Genomic DNA, 11,136 nt, shown 5'->3' on the forward strand with positions numbered 1-11,136 from the left:
TCCCCTGTGATATAGCCACAACCTCCCCAGTGCTTCCCAYGGTGGTGACTTACTTGCCATGGTGATTGAGCTGTGGAAGCTGCCTGCTCAGGGTTTAACTGGCTCACAACCATCCCTGAGACACGAGGGTGTCTGCTGTGTCGGAGAGCCTAGCTCCACCCCTACAAGGAAACCAGACACTTAGCCCAAAGTTGTGTTCCCATCCTCGGCAGAGTTCCCCTCCCAGCTGCAAGGTGCTCCTTGGCGCCCAGGGTGCCAACGCCCCACACACCACCCCTCTGACAGCAGCTTCTGAAGCTCCAGAGGTTCTGCAGCAGTGCCCRCTTAGGGCACTGGTGTCTGGAGGTYGGCATGGGCAGAGCGTTGCAGTTTCTGAGCCACACGTGTTGGAAGAAGGCTACACAGGAGTTAATGATGGCGAAGCCAGACCCAGCCTCCTGCACACAGAGTACAGAGAGGGACACAACACTAGCACCATCACACTGCGCAGTCTCCAGGCAAGGCCAAACACAGGCCCACAAGCCCTTAGCACTGAGGTGCCAGCTGGACACCTGGGTTCAAGTTCATGCTCTGGCACAGCCTTGCTATAGGACCTTGGTCACATCACTTTCCCATCCCTTGATTTCCCCATCAGGAAGAACAGAAGAGGGGGAATAAGTCATTTGCTGGACCCTAAAATCGATATTTGRGTTATGGACTCGCTGCAGGATTGGGAGCATCAGCACATCAATGTTGTGCACTTCCTTCTCCCTGACTTTTCTGTCTGTGCTCTGGAGTAGCCACATCTTTAGGCTGCACTTTGCTATTTACTCAGTAAAGTCAGCAAAAACATGTAGCAATATGCCATCAGTCCCAGTGAGCCCCTTTCCCCAAGGGTCAGCACTGAGGTGCCCACAGCCCACCTGGGGCCCTGGGGCCAGCTGCTCTGCGAGCTGCCTGCTGCTCAGCTTGTGCGAGCAGGTGCCTGGGCTGGAAGCCTTGCCCCTTTCCTGAACAGCACTTAGAGGGAAACTCCTGGCTCCTACAATTCTTAATTTGTCATCATGCCAGAGCTTCCCCATATCTGTGAGACCCTGAACGTTGCTGGTGGGGTTAAAGACACACATGGATCTGCCAGGGTACCACCTGCAGGTACAGGCTSTGTCTGCAAAGTGAGTGCAGTGTTTGAATGAGGTCTAGTTCAACCCAGAGAGGCTCAAAAAGAAGAAAAAGAAAACATTTCTCTGCATTTTCTTAACAGTCATTAGCTCTGTTCCAGACTGTCTTCTGTCCCCAGGATGTTCCAGTGGCGTCCCATGGGGAGCTGTGTTGCAGGCAGCAGGATGAGGATGTGGCTGTGCCACAAAACCAGGTGCCAGCTTGTTCATTTGCTTGAGTTCATTCCCTCTGCAAATACCTTTGAAAAGCCAGGTCCCCTCACTGCGGCATTTAAGAGGCATGGACCCAGGAGAGAYTGGTGCAGCAGCCAGAGGTTGGTGTTCTCCTCTCTCCTTTCTACCTGTATGTAGCCAGGCAGGACACAAGGCTGCCTGGGAGGCTGGGTGGCAAGGACAGGTAGGATTAGCTCTGAAGGAAGTGGGGAATGGACTGAGCTCTGGAGCCATATGAAAACCAAAACACACYCTTAAGTGCCAAAACAATTGGCAGGGCTTGAGGCCATTCAAAACAATGCCATCTAGCTCCATGCTCTTCCCTACCCTCTCTCAACTTTACCAGCTATTTTCCTATGAAATCAGAGCCCAAAACTGATCTGAGCTTGCCAGGACCACCCTCTTCCCAGGCTGCCTAGGTACTTGCCAAAACTGGGGCATGTTCTGGGATCATGCACTGTGGTTTTATCTGGCTTTCGCTGCTCAGGTAGCTCCTGGCATCTCCTGCAGTCTTGATGCACCTCCAACCCACTGGGGAACAGAAAAGGAAACGCACGTCTTAAGAGTTCCCCACACATGTTTTATCTTCTGCCCCACAGTTGAATCAAAATCAGAACATGCAACTCTGCCTATGGAAAGGTTTGGATTCGCTTGGGTTTTGGACACAGCTCAAAGCTAGGTCCTACTTTGTTCTGGCACAGCCCTGCTTCCTATTGCCTCTTGGGGACAGCATGTTCCTGAAAACCTGAACTGCAGAAAACATCACCCAGACAAGCATAGCTGGCCCTGTCCAGACTCAGTCTTATGAAATAAAAGGGAACTTGCTTTGATTTTCCTTCCCACAGAAGGGTGCCAGAGATTTCAGCTTGAAATGCCACCGGTGGTCCTTAACTCCATGGCTAGGAAAGCTGTGCACTCCCACAGCACTGAAAACCAGGGTACCTGGCAGCCTCCGTGGAAATGCTCCCATGCTGATAAACACTGTGGCAACAGGGGCTGAGAGAYGGAGAACTACGTGCAGAGAGAATCTCAGACACATAGGAACTGCAGCAGGAGTTGAGGCATCAGAGGAAGAAAGACTCGGGAAGATGATGCACCCAAGACCCGCTCCTGGCAGTAGCAGTGTGGCGCGCAGCTGTGAGGTCCGTGGTGGCTGGTGCTACCATGCTGCGTGGTCCTCAGTCCTTGTGCTTACTGCGCTAAGGCAACCTGATGCTGAGCACATCTCACAGTGGGGTACTGAGCCCATAGCCAGGGGTGCTGAGTCTGGGGAACAACTCYTCATGCAGTTGCTTCAGGCTGTTAAGCCAGAGGGCAAGTGGAGAAACCAGGAGAAAAGTGTCCAACCCCTTTTTCGATTCTCTGACAGCCAGTCTGACCCCTGAGTCTGCCCTCGGAGACATCTGTAGTTTCCACCATCTGATTTTTGGCATCTGCAGCTTGCTCAGGCCACAGGCACCAAAGCCAGCAGCACAAAATGGGCAGCTGTAGTTCCTCTCTGCCACCCACCCGGGCTGTCCTCCATGGGTCTCTGCAAGCAAAGAGGCATCTCTGCAAGAAAGGGAGTAGTGAGGCTCGTCTAAGATACTGTGGGATTTTAGAGCAATCCTCCAGCATTCACACACAYGGACATTGGAGGGATCCCACAGAGCAGCATCCAAACCTCCTCTGTACTTTTCTGGGCCTAAACTCTCTGTATGGCTTTGGGCAGCTCATCTCAGCACCCTCGTGACTCCAGCATTTAACRAGAGCCGAGAGCAGCAAGGTCAGCTTCCTGGCCATGCCAGGCTGCTTTCAAAACCACAGTGACAGAAAAAGCCCTGCAGCCAGTGCAGAGCCTGGGCATGACCAGCTATTACAAGTCCTCCAAGAGAAAGACACTCCTGCGGTTTTACAGGCTCCTGCAGTCCAGGGCAGAGCAGCAGGGACACATGGCCTGYGTGCTGAGATTGCTGCCTGAACATGTAACCGTAGGAGCTGGACATGTCACCTAGTGGTGGCCAAAGCAGGACCCCACCAAGGGGAACCCATGCTCTGGGGCACTCAGGAATTGCAGGGCCAGGAACTGCTGGCTCACAGGAGATGAGCCCACAGGTTAAACACGGCCTCTTCATACCCCTGTGACCTGCCATCTTTGAGAGATTTGCAGCTCCAGGAAGAGATGAGCACCTTCTTTTGGATGCTGGAGAAAGGCATATTTTTTTGACCTGCTTTCAACTCTCTCAAGGAATTTGGCACATCATTATTCCAGGCTGCCCTCTCCCTGTTTTGGTGTCAAGATTTTGGCTGGCTGGCTTGGCYTGGGAGATGTTTAGTCTCCTCAGGCTTGGGTGCAAAACACAAATCTACCTGATGCTCAGCTGTCCGTGCATTCCACCTCAGCRGCTGGAAACACAGTCCTCAGGCTTCCTTGCAAATGCAGAGGCTGGCTAAGCAAGTGCGAAGGGTTGAAACAAGCACTCAGGGGGGTTGTGGCCTGCAAATCTCTGTGCTTGCCAGGCTCACAGAAGCAGCAGCGTGCATCTACCAAGTACCATCCCACGCAGCAGAAAAGTCATCTCAGAGAGGTGACGTTCTCACAAGCACTGTGACAAYGAATGCCTGGGTAGAGGAGGAAGGAAACGAGTCCTGAAAAGGGAAAGATGATGATAACTTAGGTCATATGGGCTTGGAGAGGCAATGACCAGCTGGTTAATCAGCATTGACCCAGCCATGTCCACCTTTGTCCCAGGTTAAGGCATAGGAATACAAGGGGCGAGAGGAGCTGGAGAGGCAGGAGGGAGTGAGGAGGACTACAGGAGGCAAAGCATGGGCAGAAATGGGTAGGAAACATGACTTACTGGTTCTGCTGCACTTGGTATAACTTGTTTACAGCTCTTTCAAGCCCTCAGAGCCTGATTAGGGAAGATGTTCATGCTCGTCTCCCTGTAGCTCCAAAGCTGRGTTTGGCTGCAGTTCAAGCCAAGACTCTGCCCAGAAGAGAGCTCCAGCAGCCAAGACTTTCCAAGGGGTGAGTCTGAAACAGCAGTGGTGCTGAGAACTCCTTGCAATTCACCCTGCCAGTTCTGCAGTGGGAGACCACAGCAGAAGACCTCCCAGGGGCTCTACAGGATCTTGGTGCGAGAGCTGAGAGTGAAGCTTTAGCTGGTCTCTGCAGAAGCTGCAGCCTTCCTCCCATGGAGGCGTTCAGGGGGTGAATCCGTGCCACTTCGGCCACTGTTATMCTGTCATAGCTGCTGTGGACAGTCAACCCAGGCAGTAGGTTTTTGGTGGCAGGTGGGAGCCCTCCTTGTACGGACCCCACGGTCAGCCAGATGGGCAGTTAGCTGTGCAGCCAGCTGTGGGCATGCATTTGATGCTCTCTTCAATAATTGTCCATGATTGCACTTGGACTTTTTTCTATCAAACGTGGGCATCTCCGAGGTAGGAAGCCAGGGGAACATGTTCTGGAAGGAAGAAGAGAGATGAAAGAATTAAACACACCGGGAAAACTGGTCCAGCCTGAGGAGCTGCCAGCACTGCRCTTGGTGCGCGGTGCATTGCTGCGGGTGCTGGGCGGACGCGGTGCCAGAGGCAGCTGCTGTGCTGTCGCGCTCCTGTCCCATGCTGAAAAAGAGACCCTGCTTTGATAAGGATCTCCCTGTCTGGCCTGATTTCCCCCAGCTGCTTCCCTGCTGGCCCCGCAAAGCAGTGGGTTGAGGAATGGAGATGCAAAAGTGGCTCTGGCCAGCCTTTACAAACCTGCTGGCTTCAGGAGCTCTGCCTGCCCACCAGTGCCGCCAGGCACCCATGGGCGCCAGCTGGTTGCGCGGGCAGTAATGGGCACCACTGGGTTGCACTTGCACTTGCAGCAGCAGGGAGGGTCTGTCCCTGCCGGGGCTGCCGCAGGGACCCCTCAGGTTGCACAGGTTGATCCTGCACGCTCCCGGCCCCGGTTTGCTGTGGACCACGTCTCAGGGCCTTTTACTGCTCTCTCTGCGCAGGAGGTGCCCCAGGCCTCCCTCCTGCCCCCCGTGCCTCCCCTGCTCCCAGGTCGGGGTCGGGGCTGCCCTCTGGGCCCAGCTCGCCCCAGGGATCCTTTGTGCCTGGGCTTGTTCTCCTGCAGCGCCCGAGAAGCTGGAGGCCGGAGCGCGTGCAGTGAGCTGGCTGGACTCAGCTGCGATGCCAGGTCTCCTAAGGGAGGCGATCGGGGAGCTGGCTGCAGGGCACAAGCCTGCAGCAGGGCCGGGGGGGACAGGCCCCTTGTGGGGAGGCAGCCAGKGCTGCACAGCAGGGCCGGGGCGGGGGGTAATGAAGAAGGGGCGAGGGGAGAGGGAGGGGAGGTAGACAGATGTGCAGGGGGGTGCAGTCCCAGACAGATGTGCAATTTGGGGGATGGGCAAGGCACAGGCAGATGTGTAGCTGGAGGGGGCCACACCTGTACAGATGTGCAGTCGGAGGTGAGGCATGGACAGATGTGCAGCGGAGGTAGGCGCAGACGACGCGCCGCCGCGCAGGCTCGGACAGATGTTCAGCGGGGGGGGCGGCCCGACAGCTGTGCGGGGGCACCACGCGCTCCCGCGGCGCCCGTCCGTGCGCTGCCACTTTAAGATCGATTTAAACCCGAGCCTTACCCAGCCAATCGGAGAGAGGCTTGCGCGCCCTTGCCCCCGCCCCCTTCGGCACCGCCTTTCCCCATTGGGCAGCGCGGCCGAATTTTAAACTCTCCGCGCCCGCCCCCTAGTAACCGCATCGCGGCCCGCGCGCTGATTGGCTGCCGCTTGGCCAGTGCCGGCCGCCGCCGCCGGGCTGCTACTTTCAAAAGAGCCGGGGCCAGGGCGGCGGCGCGGCGCGGCGGCGGCGCAGGTGAGCGGGGCCCGGCCCGGCCCNCCGGGGCCAGGGCGGCGGCGCGGCGCGGCGGCGGCGCAGGTGAGCGGGGCCCGGCCCGGCCCGGCCCGGCCCGGCCCGGCCCGGCCCGGCCCGGCCCGGCCCGGCCCGGCCCGGCCCGGCCCGGCCCGCGGAGTGGGGACCGGGCCAAGGATCCTTTCCCGAGGCGTGGGGCCTCTTCCCCGGGGTCCCTCTGGGGCTGCCCCTACGGGCCAGCCCATGTGCCGCTCTGCGCGGCCCCCACCGGGGTCGGTCCCTGCTGCCTCCCCGGCCCTCGGAGGAGCAAGCTCCCTGCGGCCCCCTGGCATCCCCTTTCTGTGCCTCGGTTTCCCCCGGTCGGGGGCAGCCAGGCGCTGGTACCAAGCCCCGCTCTGCCCTGCAGCTGTGCTTGCAGAGAGGCTGACGGGAGGCAATGCCGGTGCCACGCAACGCCAAGACACTGGGCACCAAGCAGCCCCGAGCGGGCAAGGCGGGCAGCGTGACAGAGAATGGCAAACCTGAGAAGGTAAGCCCTCCGCGGGGTGGGGGACAGTGGCTAGGAGGTGTGGGGGTTCCTCTGCGGCAGCTGGTCCCATTGCCATGTCCCACCGCTTGTGTTGCAGGAGGAGAGCTGTCAAGCGAAGAGGTCCCCGTCCTCTCCTCAAGGGGGGCCCAAGAAAAGGTCGGCATTTGGGGACATCACAAATGTGAGTGCTTCCTTGGGGTGAGAGGGTTTCTGTGTTCCCTCTGAGCCCCCTATAGGAGCGGGGCTGGCTCTCCAGGGTATCCTCCTTCTGCTGATGGARCAGAGGGTGTCAGGGTGTCTTGTGCCCTGTTGTGGGGTGAATGGGTTTGCTTCCAGCCTGTGTGGAAGGATTCACCACCTCTTGCTTTGCTTCCCTCTATGTACCTTTCTGTATGTCCTAATTTCCCTCAAAACAGGCTCACAAAAGCCAGACAGTGATGGGGAAGAAGGAAGCTGTGAAAGCTGGGCCACGTAAGGTGCAGAAGGCACCAGCTGTCCTTGGGGTTGCAAAGAACAATGAGATTAACCTGAAAAAGTGAGTACCCAGGTGAGATGGGGGACAGGAATGGTGGGGGGGGAAAACACTGGAGGCAGCACCTGGGATCCAGCTCTGGAGGGGGTGGGAGAGAGGAAGCAACAGTGAGGGAACTTCCTCAGGGATGTGGAGTCCATGGGCTGGTACCCTCAGCCCTCGGAGAAGGGACATGCTGCATTGTTGATTCATGGCACTAGCTGCTGCAGGTTGCCATGTAGGGCCAGGAGCTACATGGGCAGGGGGCAGTGGATAGCTGGGTCTATGAGAGTATTTTAGAAGCTGTTGAGCCACTTCCTGAAGTGAACAAGGGGCTGGAGGACCACTTAGAGTCGGGAGGTGTGGGTTCCCACCCAGTGGTGACTTATGCTCTTGTCCCATTCAGATCAATGAGAAAAACTCCCCTGACAGAGACTCCTGCAGAGCCCAAGAAGGTTCCTGTGCCAGAGGAGCCTCAGCCTGTGCCTGTGCAGGTACCACAGTTGCCCAAGGAGAGGGCAGGGACCCTGGAGTGCAGCCTGGCTCCTGGTCTCATCCTGATCTTGCTGGTGATGCAGGCCTGTGGCTGTTGCCAGTGGTGCTGGGGCCCCAGGCAGTGCTTTGAATTTCAGAGATGAGCCCAGTGTGACAGGAGCTGGGGACATGCACCCCATGCCTTCTTCCTTCAAACATCTCTTCTGGGAAAGAGCAAGGTGGGGGCTGCAGGGCAAGTGAGGCAGAGCGGTCAGGCAGATTGGGGGTGGGGAGCTGTTAGAGGTGCAGTTGCATTGCCTTGAAGGGGTGACCTCCTCCCCAGGCACCCTGCAGATCCATGCCCACTTCTCCTCGTTACAGCATGCGGCTGCCCCTCATTGATGGCTATCCTTACAGGTGCCAGCAGTAGAGGACATAGACAAGGAGCAGCTGRGTGATCCTTATGCCAGTGCGGAGTACGCCAAGGAGATTTTTGACTATATGCGAGAGAGAGAGGTGGGTGCTGAGTGCAATGGAAGGCTGAGCCAGGCAAGGTTGCCCACCCTCAGGGAGCAGCCAGCATGCTGCCCAGAGGCTCTTGAGCACCTGGCAGTAGTGGGCATGTCACCACTGCACCTTATTTTGGGGTAGAGGGTGTCTAGCAAGACCCTAACAACCCCTGCCTTGACAGGAGAAATTTGTGCTCCCCAACTACATGGAGAAGCAGCCAGACATCAGTGGGGACATGCGGGCCATCCTGGTGGACTGGATGGTGGAAGTGCAGGTACATCAGCCTGGGGAGGAGTCCTGACCCTTCAGAGCAGCCCCCTGCCCTGGGTGAGGGTCAGGGCATTTCACATGGGGCTGCCTCACTTAGGTAGAGGCTCCTTCTGAGTTCCCAGGGCAGAGCTGATGTGCTCCCTGCCACCCCAAGCTGGAGACGAGTCTGCATGACCCTACTCCCAACTTGGTCCTGTTGGTACCTCTCTAGCCCTTATGGAGGATTTTGCAACCAGGCTTGGAGAGGCAGGGGTGGCCTGGCTCCTGTGTGACTTCCCACTGCTTGCATCTTTGCAGGAGAACTTTGAGCTGAACCATGAGACGCTATACTTGGCTGTAAAGCTGGTGGACCACTATCTGGTGGAGGTGGTGAGCATGAGAGACAAGCTGCAGCTCATTGGCTCTACGGCCATCCTCATCGCCTCCAAATTTGAGGTGACTCCTTGCAGTGTGCTGCATCAAAGTGCTAGAGGGAGAAAGGGCTGTATGTTTCCAGCCTTCTGTAGCTGTGAGTTATGGAGAAGGCCAGGATATGATGTATCAGGCCACTGCTAATGAGGGATGCCAGAGTGGCTTATCTGTCCAGGTGAAACCTCCTGGGGCTGTGAAYGCATGCCAGATGGACTGGATTCTGCCTACTGGTGACCTGGGTCTTCTCTCTGCAGTGCAGAGACCACCAGGACACTTGAGTTCATCCTGTACAAGCAGTACTAGGAGCTAGAGGGTGGTCAGTGTGGCTATGGAGGAARAGGGCTGAGGCGACACAAATAAATGCTGCCTCTGTTTTCATGAGACCTGCTGAACATCATAACGGTCCTTTCAGGACCTAGCAGGGCAGCCCTTTATGGGACTTGCAAACCATAAGGCTTTGTACCTCCTTGCAAATGGTAGGATCCCCTGAGTAYTGGCAGGGTGAGTTCCTGTTAGGCTACTAAGCAGGTTGTGCCCTGGCAGGAGCGGTGCCCCCCATGTGTAGATGATTTCCTGTACATCTGTGATGATGCCTACAAGCGGGAAGAGCTCCTCGCCATGGAGATGAGCATCCTTCGCACACTCAAGTTCGATATCAACATCCCCATCCCCTACCGGTTCCTGCGACGCTTTGCCAAGGTGTGGTATGAAAGCGAGTGAATGGGCTGGTGTTACAGCCATGGGGTGCTTGTGCCTCTGAGCCCCCCCCCCCCTTATGTTGCCTTCCCTTCAGGAGGGGACTCTTGTGCTTCACAGCGTCCACCAGACAGGCTAGAGTCAGGTGCTATACCTGTTTCTGCTGCCTGCTGAGGTCTGGCCTGCCTGGGTGTAGATATGCACCCCTGCAGCCTTGGGCAGGCCATGCACCAGCCCTATCCCCTCCTGCCAGCAGGGAGAGTTTGGCCAGGTCCACTCCAGCAGATGTGGAAACAGTACTGGTGTAGGACAGCCTATGTAATACCACAGCCCCAGGACTGTGGGCCCCCATGGCAGCAACATGTTCTGGATCCCCAAAAGGCCAGAAAGCRTTGCTCAAAAGGCTGAGCCTTTCTCTGTCTGCCCGAGTCCAGTGCGCCCGTGCCAACATGGAGACCCTGACACTGGCCCGCTTCCTCTGCGAGATGACCCTACAGGAGTATGACTACGTCCGGGAAAGCCCTTCCAAGTTGGCGGCCAGCTGCCTGCTCCTGGCACTCACCATGAGGAACCTCGGTGGCTGGGTGAGTGCCACCTGGCTCTGGATGCCCTGGCACCTTCCGAGGGGCTGCRCAACCAGCTCTGCCCCTTGGCACAGACATACCACAGGATGCGCAGCACTAGGCAGGCCTGTGTGCTGGGGCAATGCTGGTTCASCTGGCACTGCGCTATGTGCTGCAGATGGTACTCATCGACCTGCCCAGCAGAAGGGAGATCTTACCTCATTCTTGTGGGGCTGGAGCTCAGGGCTGGGGAGAAGATGATGGCTGTGGCTTAGCAGGGAGGACCTAGCTCACCCTCTCTGTCCCTTTGCAGACCCCCACACTGGAGTACTACAGTGGGTACTGCTCCCAGGACCTGCATCCTCTAGTGAAGAGGTTGAACTTCCTACTCACATATCAACCCCATGACAAATTGAAGGCTGTGTGGACCAAGTACTCACACAGGTGAGTGGTGGGGGCTCTGTCCTCTGCCCGTTCTCTTGGTGGAACTGCAAAGGCTGGCACCAGGAGTGCAGGTCCTTGGGAAGCAGGGGCACTGTGGCAGGTGGCAGTGGGGTGTCAGGGCTGAGACTGAGCTCTAAGATGCTGTGGCTCCTTTCAGGGTCTTCTTTGAAGTTGCCAAGGCCACCCCCATGGACATGCTGAAGCTGGAGGAGATACTGAAGAGCTAGCCCTGCCTCTGTAAATAGCCTGTAAATAGCTAGGTGCTCTTTGGCATCAGAGCACTGTGTATATAGATAGCACGATTGTTTTAATTAAATGGGAGGGAGTGGGAGGGTGGGAGAAAAAAAAAGGTCATGTAGAACTGTCAATAAAATATTGTGTACATGTCCTGTGTGCTGGCAGTGGCTRCTGGGACAGGGGTTGCCAAACCCTGGTAGGCACTGGATATGGCACATGGGTAGAGGTTATACTGAGCCTCTGAGCTGTGATTTCCCTCACTGTCTTGTCACACTTAAG

The 11,136-nt window shown here is 57.0% G+C and overlaps 1 protein-coding gene and 1 long non-coding RNA gene across 3 annotated transcripts; one reads left to right on the plus strand and one right to left on the minus strand.

Moving 5' to 3' along the window:
* Positions 1–2,848: 2,848 nt before the first annotated feature.
* Positions 2,849–4,700, minus strand: LOC146584710 (uncharacterized). Its single transcript, XR_014898151.1, has 3 exons — positions 4,211–4,700; positions 3,720–3,998; positions 2,849–2,921 (listed from the first exon to the last, which is right to left on the minus strand). It is a non-coding gene; the product is annotated as an uncharacterized LOC146584710 (long non-coding RNA).
* A 1,545-nt stretch (positions 4,701–6,245) lies between these two features.
* On the plus strand, positions 6,246–11,004 carry CCNB3 (cyclin B3). 2 transcript variants are annotated; one of them, XM_085324315.1, is made up of 12 exons: positions 6,246–6,278; positions 6,619–6,741; positions 6,839–6,922; positions 7,158–7,276; positions 7,659–7,746; positions 8,144–8,242; positions 8,418–8,510; positions 8,804–8,941; positions 9,461–9,616; positions 10,048–10,197; positions 10,490–10,620; positions 10,778–11,004. In XM_085324315.1, the coding sequence occupies exons 2-12, from the start codon at positions 6,649–6,651 to the stop codon at positions 10,845–10,847; spliced, it is 1,221 nt and encodes a 406-aa protein (XP_085180441.1). In that variant the 5' UTR covers positions 6,246–6,278; positions 6,619–6,648; the 3' UTR covers positions 10,848–11,004. The 2 variants fall into 2 exon arrangements, with proteins under 2 accessions (XP_085180441.1, XP_085180442.1); XM_085324316.1 differs by having other exon boundaries at positions 6,631–6,741.
* The last annotated feature ends 132 nt before the right edge of the window (positions 11,005–11,136 follow it).

The sequence above is a fragment of the Rhea americana genome, unplaced genomic scaffold (assembly GCF_003343005.1).
Source record: "Rhea americana isolate MKP2758 unplaced genomic scaffold, rheAme1 scaffold_90, whole genome shotgun sequence".
In the NCBI taxonomy this organism is placed as follows: Eukaryota; Metazoa; Chordata; class Aves; order Rheiformes; family Rheidae; genus Rhea; species Rhea americana.